This window comes from Coenobita brevimanus, chromosome 79 (genome assembly GCF_032717465.1).
Source record: "Coenobita brevimanus isolate Jiangsu-jjx chromosome 79, ASM3271746v2, whole genome shotgun sequence".
Taxonomy (NCBI): Eukaryota; Metazoa; Arthropoda; class Malacostraca; order Decapoda; family Coenobitidae; genus Coenobita; species Coenobita brevimanus.
In genome coordinates, this window is record NC_137032.1 from 6,473,934 (window position 1) to 6,493,727 (window position 19,794).

Sequence of the window (19,794 nt, forward strand, 5' to 3'; positions counted from 1 at the left end):
ACTATATACTGCAACATAATTATTTTTGACAGTGTCATACACACGGACAAAAAAAAAACAGTCTGACTGATTATGATTATGTTCAGGGTTCAACGTTTGCACTCGCGATATCCTGGAGAACCACAAATTCCTTTTCTCAGTCAGCAGTTTCTCGTGTGCCTCTCCTTGGTTTTTCATGATCTTCAGTATGAAAAAAAAAAAAAAAAAAAAAAAAAGACCAGGGAACTTGTCGGTGTTACTACATCGTATTACACATCAGAAGCGTGGCATTCTTAACTTTTCCCTTAAAATAGGGCAAAACTCATCCAAATGTTGAACAAAACGACCAAAATTGCTGGAGTTCCCACAGTTCTCCCGTTTGTAAACAGTCGGCTGCACAACCAACGTGGCCGCGGAGGACAGAATGACGTCAGAGTGACGTAATGAGAAACTCCCCTATTATGCCTGACTTCCAGTCCTCCGGGACCCTACGTTCCCCCCAGGACAATCTATACATCTTCTTTATCCATTCTACTACTATCTCTCCTCCGTGCATCAATATTTCACCACACAGTCCATCAGTTTCTGGGGTTTTCACCATTTTGACTTTCTTCAGTGCTTCCGCTACTTCTTCCTACTCATCTCTTCCTTTCTTCTCATCTCCCTCCTTCTGCTAGCCATTCCTCAACCAATTATACTCGCATTACTTTCGTCCTCAGTGTTTAACAAATCCTTAGAATGTTCTCTCCATCTGCTCACATTTTTTCCATTCTCCTCGAGCAGTCGAATATTCTTATCTTTCACTTCCCAGCTACATTTTTCATCAGCTTGTCTTACGAGTTACAGGGTAAATAAAAGTATCAAACGTCTCTGCTGTTAATTAAAAAAAATAATAAAAAAAACTCCTTCAGTACACCATAATCAACAAGTATTTAACATTACACAAAACAAGTGTGTTCAGTAAATCCTGACGCCAATAATGCTCATAACTGCAGAGAGAATTACACAATCAGTTCATATATCTTCATGTAGCTGATGTGAGGAATCCTTATTGCCACTTTAGGCATTGTTGTGCTCCAGATCTAGTACAGTCGGTTTACTCATATGTCGGCTGAAGTTCTGTCTTTATATCTTTAAAAATTAGTTACACTTCTGGGAAAAGTTTATAGACGATATCACAAAAAGAAGAAAACAGGATGTAGTAAGGTAGAATGAATAAAACACACACACTCACACACACACACACACACACACACACACACACACACACACACACACACACACACACACATGTATGTATACAGTATACAGAGACAGACAGACAGACAGACAGAAGCAAAAGATTATTGTTACTGCTGTTATTGTAGCAATATCAGGGTTATCAGGACGAGGATATAAAGTACTGTTAAGTTAGCAGGGAAGCATTCTAGCCTGGCCATTCCCTCCCGGGGGGGGGGGGGGAGCCCGAGGAGGGTGCAAGGCATCGGAGATAAGTACAAAGTTGTACAAAGGACTCCAAACAGCAGCAGAGTTATTGGTCCTATCGAGGTCGTTTATTGTTTGTGTGAGTCGAAGACAAGAAAAGAAATGCATAAAGGCTCCCCCTACTTCCAGTCAAACCCTCCACCCGAAGTCGGATTGAAAAACGTAAGAAGAATCACCATTTAGTGTAGAAATAACTGTCAAGGTTTTCAAAGGAAAAAGTGAATCGTAACCTATAATTTCCGGTCACTTAATCTGAAATGGATAAATGCTATCAACTTCTTAATGCTATTATGCTGTCCCTGTGTTGTCCTTCATCTGGTAAAGAGATAGCACTTTTTAGAAATCTTTCTTACAGTTCAGTTATGAACATGGTTAGCTACGATTAGAAACTAAATACTTATCCAAGCGACTTTCTAATGTTATGACTTATCACAGTCATGTTAGATTGTTAGACACTCTGTTACATTTTTGACAACTCTGTTAAAGAAGAAACTTTGCTTCACCTAACTGGAAGTGTTTGCCAGTAATTTCTATGCCATTGCCTGTAACTTAATTCGAAAAGTCTACTGTGAAATACCTATGGATCATCAAATCATTTTATCTTTTATAATTCTTGTATGACTGAGTCAAATTCCGTCGTAATCTGAAATTTTTCAAGTTAAACAGACTTACCTCTTCTGAACGTTCCTCAGATCTCATTTCCCATTATCTGAGAACAATACTCAAGATATGGATGTACTAATGATTTGTACGAAGTAAGGACGATATATTCTCTTATTTGAATTCGAATGATCTGCCTATGAATCCAACCAATTTGTTACTTTACTGCCTTCATGTGCTGCAGACTTGATTTCAAGAAATTTCTGACAATGTATTTCTAAATCTCTTCGTTGGTTTATCTTCTCGAGTTGCGTATTATTCATATTGTAGCTTTTTTTCTTCTGCCTCAAATATTTAGAATGCTTGCATTTTTTTTTCCTGCATTACAATCCATTTGCCACATTTAAGCATGATTGAACAGTTTATCTAATTATCCCCGAATGTTATCTCTGTTAGAGTGCATCTGTTCCGTTGCCAGGTCTAGTATCATCAGCAGAGTTGGATATTTTACAATACAAACCTTCGGCAGTATCATTACTAAAGTAAAAACAGAATGGTGCCCCAAACAAAACTTTTGACACGTGATTTACAATACTCACCAAGTCCCTCACATTAACTACAGCTTTTTGTTGACGTTCTGAAGCCAGTTTTCTTTCCAGCTTAGTGCAGTGACATCGACCTAAAATTCATAAGAAGTCTGTTACTAGTTCTATCCAGTAGTTCCTGAAATCCTTCATTGAATACGTCGACTGATTTTGCTTTATAGATACAACAGAAGGACTAAGAAGTTGTTAATTCTGGAAGCAACACAAAGCTGCTTGTTTGCTAAGCTATCTACTAAACGACTGGCCTCATATTACTAATATTCATGAACTCTCAGTATGATTTTTTCCCCACTTTTCGTGCATAATCCCATGAACTCCATCACGACGCATTTTATTTTTTCCGGGAATGTCTCATGAAGCAGCCCGTTGCGACAGTCACATCCCAGATGTTTTTCGGACGCACGGCGCATCACTCCCGTAGACTTCAGAGACGTCCATATTACGATCCTGATGGTCCCGCGTCTATCAAGTAAATTTGTATTTGTTGTTTTATTATAGTCTTGCTGCCGCCAGGTGAGCTGTCAGCACTTGGGGTGCAGCTCCAGAACTACTGAATTAACTTTAGTTAGAATGTATTTGAAAAACCAGTTTCGTAATTCTTGCAGTGCTAAATGATTCCGACTGAATAAACATCTTTGGGGAGTGATTTTTATGGCATGGGTGTGAGAAACATTAAGGATTTACAGTGGTTCTTGGCACGCTTTTTATTATTACCTGAAATTATTACCACATACTGCCAGATCTCACAAAACAAACTGTTCTCAAAGGTAATACTGAAGATAAAGCAAGAAATTAACGTTACACAAAAAGCACTCACTGGCCAACATTAACAGAATAAACATACTAAACCCGCTTTACTCACCAGACGGGCGACCATCCGTCATAAAATGCATTGTCTTCCATGCTGGTCTGTCAGCGAACTCTAACTTGAGGAACGCCTCTTTGATGAGCTTGTAGTCACATAACAGAACGATCTCACACGATCCCATGCTTATCCTGAGGTGGTCAGAGAGGGAAAGGAAAAATGTTAGAGGGCATGAGCAAGAAAAATCAGTGAACTCTTGCAGGGAATATTCGAGTGTATTAGCAAGGCATTTAAGAGCACACTAACATAAAATTTGATGATGTACCTGAGAAAAATTTAAGGGAGAACTCGCAAGAAATTTTAGAGGTCAGTAGGAAGAATTTAAATCGGCACTAGCAAGAAAGTTTTGTGAGCAGTAGCCAGAAAATTATGTGGACACTAACACGAAATTCATGAAGCCACTGGCACGAACTCTCAGTGGACCGTGGTAAGAAATTTTACAGGGCCCCTCTAAAGAAATATATCAGAGCACTAATAAGAAATTCATAAAGTCTATCAATCTATCTATCTATCTATAGCCCGACGCCCTAATCCCGCAAAGGGTGGCCGCAGACAAAACGCCTCCAAGTCGCTCTGTCACCCACCATTTGACTACCCTCCCCCCAACTCACACCCCCCTCCCACATATACCTCTCAACTCCATCCCTCCACCTCATTCTCGGTCTACCCCTCCCTCTCCCTCCCTCCACCTCACCTACATACACCCTCTTAGTCAGTCTTTCATTCTCCATTCTCTTCACATGTCCAAACCACCTCAGTGTATTTCTCCTAATCTTCTCAACCACATCCACATCCACCCCACAACGTTCCTTCACTTCTTCATTCGTCAACCTGTCGCTCCACGTCACTCCACATGCTCCTCTCAAATAACTCATTTCCACTGCTCTCACTCTTGACTTGTTCCCCTCTTGCAAGGTCCATGCCTCGCTTCCATACGTCAGGGTAGGGATCACAATACTATCATGCATTGACTTTTTAAATTCCATACTCACCTCCCTATTGCTCATCACTGCTTTCAGTGTACCAACAACCTTCCTTCCCTGCTGTACCCTTTCACGCACTTCATCCCCCAAAGTTCCATCCTTACTCATCACACTACCCAGTACTTGAATGCACTCACATTCTCCATATCCTCACCATCCAACCTCACTGCACACTCTGTGACTTCATTCCTCTCAAACACCATAACTTTACTTTTGTTTCCATTAACTTTCAGATTCCTCCTTCTACACACTGTCCCAAATTCATTCACGAAACCTTGCAACTCCCATTCATCTTCACTCAACAATATTGTATTATCAGCAAACAGCAACACCGGAATCTTCCAAATCTCACCCTCATTCATTAGAGCCACCTCCACATCTACTGCCCTACCTTGCACCTCCTTTACAACCCCATCCATGTATATATTAAACAGCCATGGAGACATCACACAACACTGTTTCAGTCCCACATTGAGATCAAAGAACTCACTCAGCTCACCATCCACTCGCACCGTAGCCCTAGCTCCCTCGTACATACTCTTCACAGCACTCATCAATATCCCCCACCACTCCATATATTCTTAATACCTTCCACACCTTGCCTATCTATTCTGTCATAAGCTTTCTCCAAGTCCATGAAGGCAGCATACACTTTCCTTCCCTTCTCTAGATACTTCTCCACTAAACATCTTAGAACAAATATCTGATCTACACACCCTTTTCCCTTCCTAAATCCCCCTTGTTCTTCTCCAACTAGCTCCTCTTTCACTAGCAAAAAATATAATGGAGGCACTAGGAAGAGTTTTATAAGGGATCTATCAATAAATTCAAGAGGGTACTAGTAAGAAATTTAACAGGGCACTAGCAAAAAGTTCAACAGGGCACAAGCAGGACATTGGTGAATCACTAGCAAGAAAATTAAGAAGACACCAGTTATAAATTATTGAAGGCACTGTCAAGAAATTGCAGAACATCGGTAATTCCCATCCTTCATCTATCAACCTTGTAGTTAATTATATCGTAGTTGTAGCCGAGCTGTAATTAACAATGAGTTGATTTGTAGAGATAGGCTAGTCTTAGTTGTACTTGTTGTCCATGAGAAGGGAAGGATAAAGATTAGTACTGGGGTTGGTTCTAGTTTATTTCTTCAAAGGGGATCTCAAAATTTATACTAAGTATGTCTCACAGGAGCGTATTGAGGTGAGTGCGTTTTATGCTTGCTAACTTCGCGAGCCTGCCCTTTTCCCCACCGTGCTTCTCTATGGAGTCTAGACCCCCTTCTCGCTCTCTCTCCTGGCTCCTTCTGCCCCCTAACTCCTTCTTTCTCATATAGGAGAGATTGTGTCACGTGTAGTGCATGGTTGAGTAAAATCTTCTCCATTCTGGAGACTTCCTTATCTGGCGTCATGAGGTGCTGTCTGGCATTCCTTCTCAGAGAATGTGTGAACGTCACTTCCTCTAGCCCTAGCTATGACTTTTACTTAACCTCTAGATTACATATGTACGCTACCACCTATTATGTATCGTCTGATGTTACTTTAGAGTCCTGACATCGCTCGGTCACGCCCTACTGTCGAACCTCCGACAGCAAGTAGCAACTTTACATTCTGATCTATTAATACTTAGTACTGATTATAATATTGTAGAGACATAATAATATTGTAGAAACATAACACACTCTAGTAATATATTGTATGTATAATGGAGTAAATACAGAGTAGTAAAATTAAATGTAGGATACTGCATAACATATTGTAGTAATATAGTGGTACAAATGTGTATGTGCAACAGACATACGCATAATATGTTTATGCAATGGTAATACTCCTAGGTCATACACCGTATGAACATATGTACGTTACTAACTGTTATGTAGTAAAACTGAACATAGAATATTGTCTTATGTTATTTTAGAGTCCTGACACATCCTATGCATCACCAGAAGCATAAGGGTCCATTGTCATGTAGCATTTAGTTCAGACATATAAGGTGAGAATGGCTACTTGCACAACCTCAAGTGATATTCTGTGTGGAGTAAACCCCAGTCCTTCGTCGGACTACATCTGTTTCGAGCATTTTTTTATGCAAGGATGAATGAACCAAGGACTAAGCCCGCAAGATTGTTCCCTTCAAGATAGCAGAGAGCCAGATTCAAGATCCATTCATTTTGAGATGTCTGGACACACTGCGTTTGAAAGACTGATCATAGTCAATAGGAAATACAAACAGAGGAAGACATTTCTAGAGTTGACCTGTTGCATAAATGAAGGGCTGAGAGTTACGGTTAACTCATGCATTAGAGAGTGGGACAGAAATGGGACAAGAGTTAGCTGCTAGACGGGTGCTAGACACCCGCTGTAGTAGTGGAGGAATGCAAGCAGATGGTTCAGAGGAACAGTGACCATTGCAGTAACGAAAAAAAAGGATAACGATGCAGCAATGAGGTTGAAGGGAGCCGGCAAGAGGAGGAGAGTTAATGAGACGAGAAGCCTTTGATTCCACCTTGTTGAGAAAAGATGTATATGGGGAGCCTCCCCACACATGAAAGTTGTACTCTACACAAGGGTGAATAAAACCCCCGTACAAAATCAACAACTATACAGGGGTAAAGGAGTCACAGAGTTGGCTTAGCACACTTAATGGGAAATTTTACAAGAGAGGTAATATGATATTTCCAAGCTAAACTCCGAGAAGATGAAACCCCAAGTATCTTCAAAGATGATGCAGGACTGAGATGGATGCTGTTAAAAATTAGGGGATATTCCTGTGGTAGATTGTAATGGGTCAAAAGATGTAAGAACTGAGTTTTAGATGCATCAAAAACAACAAAAATATTTTTATCCCAATCAGATATAATGGCCGAATTGGAACTTAACAAATTAATCACAATGTCCTGGCAGGGATTCAATCTCAGGCCCACGCGCTTCATACATGCGCATGTTACCACAGAGCCAAAGAGATCCCCGCTTTGCCTCTAAGCAACACGGGCTTTAATAGACCCCATTACATCACTTTTTTCTCTCCTTGGTAATTAATTTGATCAGCTTAGTACACACGGTAGCGTAGCATCGGAGGCCATCACTGGAGACGCTGCGGACCACACTGAACAGTTCATCCTCAGGACGTAAGGAGTTGGATGCTGCCAGCTAAACAACACCATTGCCCTCCCAGCCTCAACTCGCATCCCACGCCGTTGCCAACCAATGTCATGACCGAAAAGAAACTTAATAAATTAATCACTGGTCTGGCCGATATTCGATCTCAGGCCCTCTCGCTTCATATGCACGCATGTTACCACTGAGTCAAAGAGAGGATCCCTCCTTTGCCTCTAAGCAACGTGGGCTTTTATAGACCCCATTACACAGACATATGAGCTAAATTAGACATTAAGTGTTAGATAGCCTTATCCCTTGTTTGTCGAAGTAACTGCTGAGATGGACACTTCAGGAAGTGGATGGTAAGGTGAAGTGCGGGCATTTCGGTACATGAGTGGACAAGGTTAGATGTACAGCTTAGGTCATTGATGAAGAGAAGGAAGAGAGTTGGTAATAGAGAGGACAAAACCACGAGGGACACCGCTACTAATAGTCCTAAGAAAAGAACAGTGGCCATTTACAATAGCAGCTATAGAATGACCAAAACTGAATCTTACAATGAAGGCACAGGTAGGATAGAAACCATTGAAGGGAATGAAAAGCCGTTTGGAAATTAAAGATTTATGCCAAACTCGACTGAGAGCCTTTTAAATATCAAGTGCTATGGCAAGGCTTTTCGCCAAAGCCTTGAAAGGAAGATGACCAGGAGTCTGAAAGGAAGATGAGAAGATCGTCGGTGTAGCGTCCCTGGAGGAATCCATTCTGACGATTGGAAAGAATTTTATGATCGGAAAGGTGCCTTAAATTTGTCTTATTATGAATAGATTTAAAAACTTTAGAAATACAGGATGTTAAAGCAGTTGGGTGATAGGCTGTGGGCTGGCAATGGTCAACCTTCTTTGCGACAGGCAGAGTGAGAGCAAACTTTCAGCAAGAAAGAAAGGTACAAGTTGACAGGCAAAGGTAAAAGAGTTTACCTGGACAGGGAGCAAGCACAAAGGAACAGTTCTTGACGACACCAGGAGGGACCCAATTAGGCTCATATGCCTTGTCAGTAATGAGGCCAGTGATGATACAAAATACATGAATTTATGAAATTTAAATGTCAGCCATGAGGGAGTCAGAGGAAGGAAGTAATGCAGGAAGTGTACTGGAATCATCTAAGGTGGAATTCGAGGAGAAAGTCTGAGTAAAGAGTTCTTCTTTATCAGTAGAAGAAAAGCTACAGAGCCATCGGAGTGGAAAAGAGGAGGGAAAGATGATGAAGTAAAGTTGTCAGAAAGGTTTTTGGCATGGTACTGCAAGGAGCAGGAGGAAATGAGTCAGAAAGTTGAAAACATTGAGTACAAATTAAATTATTTTTAGCAAAGTGTATAACAGACTTAGCACTGTTCGGAGCAGGGTCATAAAAGAGATGAGATTCAGTGATGTGTTGGTTCCACTACCTTTTGTAGGCCTTCTCCTTGTTGTGGACAGCATTAGAACATGCGTGATTAAACCAAGGTTTCTATGCATTAGCCACAGGATAAGAGAAAGAAATGTATGCTTCCATGCCCGAGAGAAGAACCTCCGTAATGCGTGAGGCACACTCAGATGGCTCTCGGCCATGGAGATAATAGTAATTCCAGGGAAAATCAAAGGTGTAGCCAGAGGACCTCCCAATCAGCAGCTCCAAAATGCTGCAGCCGCCGCTTCTTGGGAGTGTCCGCAGACTGTACTTGAGCAACAGGACGAGTTAAGGTGATAAGGTTAAATTGGAGGACACCAATGGAGAGAAAACAAAAGCATAAGCAGAAGGATTAGTTGTAAGGAATATGTCAGATATGTCAGAACTCTCTCCAAGGCGGTCAGGGATACGGGTGATATGCTGTCCAAGCTGCTCTAGGTCATTAAGGATAGAAAAGATGTACAGTAGGTTTGTTCACCAGGTGCATTAGTGAAAGGAGAGGAGAGCCATAGGTGGTGGTGAAGATCGAAATCACCTAAAATAGAGATTTCCGAGAAAGGAGAGATTGATACGATGTGTTCCATCTTAGAAGTATAATTGTCAAGGTTAGTTCAAGTTTTCCCCCACTAGATTGCGAGACGCTCAACAATTGATTATTTAGTTATCACTTGGCATAGTAAATGGTTTTCTGAAGTACAAGAAACCATGTGGCTTGTCACTCAGTGGTGAGACATTAATAGGTGGTACCGTAGCGAGTTAATGGATAGGGGGCGCCCGATCGCCGGTATTCGGCTACTTTGCTAAAAAAATACAGAAACCACAATTAGACAATAAAATTATGTCAGATGCGCCCATCCCTGGTCGTTGATAGACAAAAGAGGAGGGATGTAATAATTATATAACCTTAAACAAGCTCGAAAAAAGAGTCTCACAAGCATCTTCTGTGATTAATAGCTTGTGATTTCCGAAGCTGTTTCATATATTTTCATCTGAATATTTGTATGATTACAATACTGAGTCACAGGCAGATGATATAATACAACCTCAAGAAAGCATGTTTACCATCTTGCATTAAGGTCATTGAATATCTTGCATTTGTGATCGTCTATGGTGTCAGATTATCTCGGGCGAAATGTGCACCCAAATTTTACTTGATTTTTATTTTGAATACACAACCACAGTAGGTCTTTGATCATAACTACAGTAGGTGACCATGAATTCATATGGAAGGAAATATTTAGCCTCTAGCTGAAGAATTTCGGGAAAAGTACAGTAAACAAAAGCAAAATAAAAACTGAAAAATTTAATGGGTTAAGAAGAAGAAAAAAAAAAATACACAGAATACTTGAACTAGCCGAAGGGTAGCTTCAGTACGTCAAAAGTAACTTCGGAATTTTATGAGTGATAAAAATTTAAAGGGTAACTTCATAAATTGAGAAGTGACTTAAGAATTTTAATAGTAAATTCTAAGTTTGAGAACTTCATAATCTGGGGTATAACTTCAGAATATGAGGAATAGCTGAGGAATTTAATTAGTATTTTTAAAAAGTGAGGACTATATTAAGTGTTTAAAGGATAAGTTCAGAATTTAAAGAGCACCTTCACTATTTGAAGGGTAAGCAGGATTAAATAGGTAATTTCAGAATTTGATAGGTAACATCAGGATATCATCAATGACTTCGAAATTTAAGGGATAGGTAAAGAATTAACACGATATCTTTGGAATAGGGAGTGGCAGCAATTTTAATTGTAAATTCAGAGTTTCAGAGCAAGTAAACAATTTAAAATGAAGTTCGATAATATGAGGGTACCTTCATTTTTTTTTTTTTTTTTGGTTACTCCATAGTTTCTGTGAGACCTGCTGAAGTTATACAAGAGCTTCAGAGTTTTAGAGTAAACTTTAGTACTACCCTGATATTCTGTATTAATGTCCAAATTCTGGAATCAGTCTTCCAATTCTGTGTTAACCTTTTGAAGTGTGTGTGTGTGTGTGTGTGTGTGTGTGTGTGTGTGTGTGTGTGTGCTTGACATTGACAGTCTTTTCCCAGAGGCCCAGCAGTACAGTACAGCTGATCAATAAAGTACAGAGCGGGAAAAATCTGATCTATCTGTTTATCTATTGCCAGACGCCATAATCCCGTCAGGGGTGCCCATTTGACTTTTTTTTTTTTTTTTTATAATGTGACCGACTCTGGGCTTAGGCTTCACAGCCTGCTTTCAAGGCCCAGTAGTCCTCCTACATACCATACACCTCTACATGTCAACACTTCGGCTATTTGTTTTATGGGGAGGGGCACAAACCCTCCACCAACCCACTTGTTGACACGTAGGGAACATGATACCCTAAATTACACTATGTAATTAAAAAATAACGAAATTCTGTTCCTGTGTAATAAGTACTATTTCCATATTTGTTTTGCTCCAAAACTATAGGGAACATGTATCATCATCCCAAAACTTCGCTTTTGTAAACAGGACAATTGTTTTTCATATTTATTAATTTTCTGTAGAAGGAATGAGTGGGTTTGTCTTTTCCTTCGTGATGAGCCAGAAGGAAACATATAAATATGAAAAGTCACATGTAACAATATTGAATAAATAATGACTTAAAATGTTGTGCTAGGTGTTTTAGGGTCGGCTTCCCATCCCTTGAAGGCCTAGGCTGGGTTGCCTTTCTAGACCGGAGCTTAGACAAATTAGAGAGAGGCAAGACACAAAAACTCAAGGCAACAACCTTACACGTGTATTGACTAATATGTGGTCAGGTGTAACAGCAAGCAGGAATCCCGCCACTGCAACCAAAAATATGTTTCGGCTGTATGAATTCCTCAACTAGACACTAATATATCAGCTTGAAACCCCACAGCTGATCACCAATTTATATATATCAGCTGAGTCGTGACCTCAGTTCCAAGCAAGGTTAACGTTGCTCCTGGTCGAAGTCACTTCCAGCTGACACACTCCACCAAAACGTCTTCTCACACACTGGAGATGGTGGGAATCGGTGTAGGATCCTGTTGAAGGAATTTAGAGGTAGCGTGTGCAGGTGAACTGAAACTGAGCAGATTAAATCTCTGTTTATTGGGCACAGCAAGATACAACTGCGACACAGAGAGCTCAGAGTTATACGTCCTTCTCGTTCTAATGATACGTGCGTTCTGCCCTAGCTGGCCGGCGTCCCCTCTGGGTATGGCGCCGAGTCAGCTAAATCAGAGGTGCTAAACCTCCACACACAGACTTTGATGCACGGTCGTGGAGAGTAAAGACGTGTTTTCTGTGCTCTCCTCTAGCTATAGGGCTGCCTCACCGGCATTAGTTTTCCTTTGTTTTCGCCACTAGGGCGTACTTTCAGTTAGGCTAGCTAGTATTCATTTTCCTCCCCTCCCTGTTAGAGATACAATAGGAGTTTGTATCTTTTCCTGAGTTTACCTTTGCTTATCGCCCACGGAGGGTCCCCCCCACTGATCGCTCTGGGACGTGAACGGACACGGTCGGGCCTCCCTGGAGTGGTTTGAGAGGGCAACCTCAGATATAGATGTTTTGCCCCTGGTTGTTTGTCCCTTGATTGTCTTTTCTCCTTCTTCCCACTTCCCCCATTAGTGGGGGGGGGGTTACTATGGAGGACGCCCCTGCTGAGGTAGTCCTGACGACAATAGGCATGACCAGACTGACCACCCCCAGACGGACGAACGCCAGACTCGTGCCCCACTTGATGTCCCAGTAGCCAATGCCACCTTTGTCACACTCCATGTGCTAGGTTCTACTCCTCTGTCCAGTCTCAATCCCTTCCTTGTCAAGAAGGTGATTGAACACTGTGTGGGAGAGGTTGAACAGGTAAAAAAACTTGCAAACGGAGATCTCCTGATTAAAACTTTTAATTCATCACAAGTGAAAGATTTGCTGAAACTGCGTAAATTCCAATGTTACGATGTCGAAGCCAAAATCCCAGTCTCCATGAATTCTTGCAAGGGTGTTGTCACTTGCAGAGATCTCATGGTGATGAGTGAGGACGAAATCGTAAGTGAATTGGTGCACCAAGACGTAATTGAGGCTAGATTTATTACTCGCTACTCAGAAGGCATAAGGACGAAGACGGCAACTATTGTCTTGACGTTTGCCAAAGTGTCTCTTCCAAGTTCTATCAAAGTTGGATACGAAATTGTTCATGTTCGGCCTTACATCCCTAACCCTTTGCGTTGCCTGAAATGCCAGCTGTATGGGCATGGTGCAAAGACTTGTTGGGCTTCCCAGCCAGTGTGCGGCAAGTGTGGAAGCCAGGGTCATGATGCGGACCATTGTACATCTGCGACAGTATGTTGCTTTCACTGCAAGGGCACTCACTCCACTTCCCCTAGGGACTGTCCCAAGTGGAAGGAGGAGAAGGAGGTCTGCGCGGTAAAGGCAACTGAGGGCATTTCCTATTACGAAGCTAGGAAAAGGTGAAGGAGTTGCATGCTACTCCCACGCCGAATATGTCCTATGCTTCGGCAGTAATGTCCCGTCCTGTGATGTGCTCTGTCGAGACGCAGACTGACCCTGTCTTTCTCCCTCCTGCCGCTCACAGTACATCTCCATCTCGACCTCCTGTCCTTTCCAACTCTCTCACTGACATCCCTAAGGCATCAACTTACTCTCAGGCTGCTGCTGCCTCTCCATCAGTACGGCCTAAAGCGAAGCCTGACAAGCCTACTAAAAATAACATGACCACCCTCACGAAACAGTCACGTCCTCATGTCCTTCCGGTTCCTACTCCAGCGAGGGAGAGAAAGGTTAGCTCCTCCTCGGGGGAGTCAGGGAACCTCGTAATTGATGATAATATGGAGGTTTCCGTGAACAAGCACCGGGATAGGTCCCCCGGTAGTCGCTTGCCTGCCGGCGGGCGACAAAAAAAGACAAACACACTGGCCCCCAACAAAAATCTTAAACCGTTGCTTTCACTGTATTACAGTGGAATTGTAGAGGTATTGGGAATAAGTTACAAGATATAGCAATCTTGCTTTCTATACACAGGCCAGACGTTATTTGTTTACAGGAGACGCGCCTGGAGGATCATCCTGATCCTCCACAGTTCAAACACTACCACTCGTACAGAAGATATGAAGGTCACGGAGTTGCCATTTACACACAAATCACTCCCACAAACGGAAGTGATTCTAAATTCTACTCTGGAAGCTGTCGCGTGCAGAGTAAAATTTAATAACATGTATCTGTCTATTTGCTCTCTGTACTGTCCTCCACATGGCCCCATTGATAGTGATGCTTTAAATTCACTAGTGGAACATCTGCCTGGAAATAAGTTAGTGTTGGGCGATTTTAACGCCCATCACTATCAATGGGGTAGCTTGAGGATTGATGGTCGTGGGGAGCAAGTAGCCGACCTAATACTACAGTCCAACCTCTGTCTTCTGAACGATGGTAGAGCGACTCGTGTAGATGATCGTACTGGTAACTTTTCGGCCATTGACTTATCTTTGGCCTCCCCTGGTATACATCAAGATCTCTCATGGGACCCTTATGACAACTCCTTGGGAAGTGATCATTTACCCATCTGTCTTTCTTATACACGCGACATCATTTCGGACCCTCCACCTCCAAAAGTTAACTATAAGAAAGCAGATTGGGGATCCTTCTCAAGGATCGCCAATTTAGATATATCTGGGGAGACCATAGATGTTAAGGTCGAAAATATAACTACTTCCATATTACACGCAGCTGAGGCTGCTATTCCCAAGACTTCTACAGCTCATGCGAAGCATAGAGCACATTGGTGGACGCCGGATTGCCGACAAGCATTAAGAAAACGCAATAGGAGATACAGGATTTTTGATAGTCAGCCCACTGAGGAAAATTTTATTGCATACAAACAGGCACGGGCTGAGGCAAGGAGAATAATAAGAAGGGCTAAACGTGACTCCTGGCGGTCCTTTGTGTCCACAGTGACTCGTACACCACCATTACGTAAAGTCTGGTCCACTATAAGATTATTAAATAATAAACGCCCATACTTCCCTGTCACCACCTTGCAGGTGAATAACACCACCTATGATGAGCCCGTGGACGTTGCTAACATCCTCGCCAGGAGTTTTTCTCATGTAAGTAGCTCAGCCAATTATGACCCGCGTTTCCAACATCATAAATGCACGGCTGAGCTACAGATATTAGACTTTGCCACAGAAGACGTAGACTCACCGTACAACCAAGAGTTTACGCTAGATGAACTGCTCCTTGCCCTTAAATCCTGTAAAGACACCAGCCCTGGACCAGACACCATCACGTACGGTATGATCCAGCATCTTAATCAGGACAACCTGATTAAGATGTTAGCATTGTACAATGAGATTTGGGCGTCTCGAACGTTCCCAAACTCATGGCACTTTGCGCACGTCATACCGATACCCAAAGAGGCTGGTCGTCTTATGAATCCCACTTCATTTCGTCCTATTGTGTTGACTTCTTGTCTATGTAAGGTCATGGAACGTATGGTTAACAATAGGCTTCTTTTTGTTTTAGAGTCGAAGAATTTGTTAAATGATCAACAATATGGCTTCTGTAAATACAGAAGTTCACTAGATCATTTAATGAATTTGGAGCATTGTATTGCAGAGGCATTTGCCAATAAAGAATTCATGATAGGGGTGTTCTTGGACATCCATAAAGCCTATAACATGACCTGGCGACACGGTATACTAATGAAACTCTATGCTTATGGTTTAAGAGGAAATTTGCCTGTTTTTATTTCAAATTTCTTAAGGGACAGAACTTTCTCTGTCAAATTGCCCCGTAACGTAACATCGGATATATTTATCCAGGAAAACGGGGTGCCACAGGGAAGTGTGCTTAGTCCTACTTTATTTAGTATTATGATCAATGATATTCTGTCATCAGCTCCCATCCCGAGGAATCTTAAATACTCGCTCTACGCTGACGATTGTGCAATATGGCACTCTTCCCGTAATGCACAATTTTCGGCTGGGCGGATTCAAGCAGCCCTTGACTCCATCCACCAATGGGCCTTGCAGTGGGGATTTAAGTTTTCCGTCCATAAGTGTGCCGCTATAGTCTTCACTAATCGTAACGTACCTAATTTGTGCTTAACTTTGGATAATCAGGCGGTACCTTTTCAAAATTCTGTAAAATTTTTAGGAATACGTTTTGATCGTAGAATGAATTTTAAACTTCACGTTAACACTTTGCTTGCTCATTGTGATAAACCGTTAAATGTCCTCAAGTACCTAGCGGGTACTACCTGGGGTGCCGACAGAAAATCTTTATTAATGGTGTATAAGTCCCTTATTCGATCGAAGCTAGACTATGGCGCACAGGTGTATGGCTCGGCATCCGATGCCACTCTGAAAGGATTGGATGTGTTACAGAATAAATGTTTGCGAATGTGTCTTGGAGCCATCCGGTGTACCCGTGTGGCTCGTATGGAAGTGGAGGCGAATGTGCCTCCCCTCCGTATTTGCCGTGACCACCTGGCCTTGTCCTACGGCATAAGGACGTTAAGGAAAAGTAATATCGGCGATGTGGCCTGTACCCCCCTGCGTCAATACCACCACCTTCTACGGGGGGTGCGTCGGCCACTTGCCGCTCGCCTCCACTTACTGACTCAGGAGCTTGGTGTGGACCCCAGTGACTGTGACAAGTTGGTGCTAAAAAATATAGCGCCTTGGGAGCTGCCCAGCTTTACAGTGAACGTATCATGGCTCCCAGCACCAGAGGCCAAGGCGCCGGAGGTGGAGGTCCACCACTTGTTTCGTAACATCATTGTTCGTCACTTGGGGTCCCATCAATTGTACACCGACGGCTCCAAGTCGAGTTAATGTGTGGGTGCAAGTGTGTGGTCGACTGAATGTGCCCTCAGGTATCGGTTGCCGACTCATACATCTGTGTTTACTTCAGAACTTTTTGCTATTGACAAAGCCATAGACTATGCTCTTAATTCTAGGGATGACTCATTTGTCATATTTTCAGATTCAAAATCAGCCCTTCAGGCAATTGCATCTTGCACTACGGACTCTCACGAGATCCAGGGCCACATCGTTAATAAGTTGCATTCATGCAACAAGTCATTCACGCTGATCTGGGTGCCTGGTCATTGTCGTATCTACGGCAATGAGCAGGCTGACTTACTTGCAAAGTCGGCTGTAGAGCTCAAGGAGACTTGGGACGTTCCTCGTGATCTACGGTCGAGTCTCTCTCTCGGAAAGAAATCAATAAATCTTCTGTGGCAAGGTCAGTGGACCAGACTAAATATTCCAACTTGTAAGCTGTACCTGGGCGACTGGGACACTGCCAACCGTCCCAGTCGCCTAGAAGAAAAAGTGTTGGCACGGTTACGGCTGAATGCCACCATTTTAACCCACATTAAACCATATATGGAAAGACGCTTCCCACCGCACTGTGACATCTGTAATGCGGTGTTATCTATCAGTCATATCATCCTGCGCTGTCGGCGATATATTAGTGAAAGTGCTTCACTTATAAATTACTGCGGCGCAGTAGACGTCCCCTTCACCCTTTCCACCATCCTGGGTGATGGGGACATTGTTATGACTGATAAATTGATGGCTTTCTTGAGAGAGACCGGACTGATCAGAGTGATGTGACTTTTTTACTGTGTGGTTATGGTTTTTATGAACAGTAAATATGTATATATTGTAATATTAATTAGGGTTGACAGTTGACATATTTTAAATAGTTCCTCCTCCCACCGATCTATTTCTAATATAGATGTCCCCTACATTAAGCAAAGTTCCTCGCCTGACAGTCACCAGCTGATGAGTGCAAGTGTGCAATATGGGAAGGTATTGGGCACTTGCAGTCGATGGTCGTCTGCTGGGCGAGGTTCTTCACTTTTTGTACAAATTATGTAAATACATTATACTATTTCGCTTAAGTTATTCTAATTAGGGACGACAGCTGACGTATATGGAAATGTTCCTGACTCGTCTGGTTCCCTTTCATATATTGATGGCCCCTATATTACGTTGTGCCTCGACTGACAGTCATCAGGTGATGAGTGCAGGTATGTAATGTAGAAAGGCATTACATATCTGCAGTCGATGGTGTTCTCTTGGTCGAGGCTTTTTGAATATTAGTGTAGGCCTAGTTATTTGTCTCTTAGGATTTAGTATAGGTTAGCGATTTGTCTGTTAGGTGGTTAGTTTTAGGGTCTTTAAATTAGGTATTTTTGTTTATAAGTAATATAAGGTTAAAAATATAAAAAAATAAATAAAAATTATAAAAATAAAACTACAAAAAATAATAAAATAAAAATTATTATATATATATGTACGTGTGCATGAAAGTGTGTATGTTCATATGCATGGATGTGTGTATGTATGTATGTATGTATATATATATGTTTGTATATATATGTATATATGTGTCAATATATATACATATATATATTTGCCTTAATGACCAGAGGCTCCGACCTCAATGGTCGATAGGCAAAAAAAAAAAAATAAATAAATAAAAAAAAATAAATCCACACACAACTGGGATTTATACATGAATAGAGGCATCGTAACTGTACCATGTACATAATACACCTCAATAAAGTAGTACTGATTTCATTAAAGTATACCAACAAGGTAAATATTTCCCCCAAGACTTAAACATATATACAATTTATATTTCTCTATCGCCTTTCCTTTACTCTAGTGTTTGATTGCGCATCCTATCCCAAGCCACACTTTACAGGGAAATGTTGTTTGTTTGTTTATCATTCACACTTTGTTGCACATTGTTATTAATGAATAAACAACTTTATATGTAATATGCAACAATAGTGTGAAATTACAACTCGTCATGGGAAAATGATGTTGGCATATTGCTCGGCCACACCTTTCGACGTCCCTGTCGACATTGTTGTCCTAACTACTGTATAGCCTAAACAGTGTGTAGGGTAGCTGACTATTTAGCCATGTCCACTTGCAATCTGCGAGTATGGATCCGTGGTTTTAGTGGGTTTCTCATTCGGCCTGGTAAATAGTAGCCCCAAACCTAAACACAAGACAAGACCACAACAAGTAGAACACCAATGCCAGGACTAAAATAGGAAGGAGAAAGGTATGAAGGGAGATAGGACAATACATATGGTTCTAAGTCAGTCTCGTACAGGTGAGTGAGGAACTGTATCTCCTTGACCACATGAGACAGCCTATTCACATTCAAGGTAGAAACATTGAATAAAGGTAAAAATGGTCGTAACTGGGACGAAAAGTTCACCGACAAGGCTAGATGGTGCTTGTTAGGTAGAACTGCTATCTCTTTACTGTGTAACTCACAATAATCGGGTGCAACATAATAACCCTTTACCGTAAGGAACTGGTTTTGTGAGGCACATGTGAGTGTTACGTATTGCTTCGCATGTACATGAGCATGGAAAACTGACTTCAGTTGAATGGGTTAGAAAGTGCAGTGTTGTAGTGCAGAGGAAATGTTTGTGTCCAACAAGGTCATCTTACATTTCTCTACCGCTTGACGGAATGAAGACAAAATGGAAAGCAGGACATACATGGAGATCAAGAAATGAGGTTTTACACTTCTCAGATTCATCCACAGTCGTTTCAGCTATATACCCTTTGTCATCCGACATAACTTGCACCTCTGGTCCTCATTCAGAATAACAAGTGTGTTGTTAGTAGTAGCAAAAGGGAAAGGAATGAACCGCCACGCATGGTATGTTACAGCATTCCTCATAGGTACCAATATCAGGATGCCACCA

General features: G+C 41.8%; 1 protein-coding gene across 1 annotated transcript in view; it reads right to left on the bottom strand.

The window, feature by feature from the left end:
- Nucleotides 1–3,595, bottom strand: part of LOC145408988 (cytochrome P450 2L1-like) — a 151,507-nt gene extending 147,912 nt beyond the window's left edge. The window contains exon 1 of the mRNA XM_080279560.1: nucleotides 3,532–3,595. Within this exon, the coding sequence (XP_080135686.1) occupies nucleotides 3,532–3,562 (31 nt within the window). The 5' untranslated portion in view covers nucleotides 3,563–3,595. The remainder of the gene's footprint in view (nucleotides 1–3,531) is intronic.
- Between the last annotated feature and the right edge of the window lie 16,199 nt (nucleotides 3,596–19,794).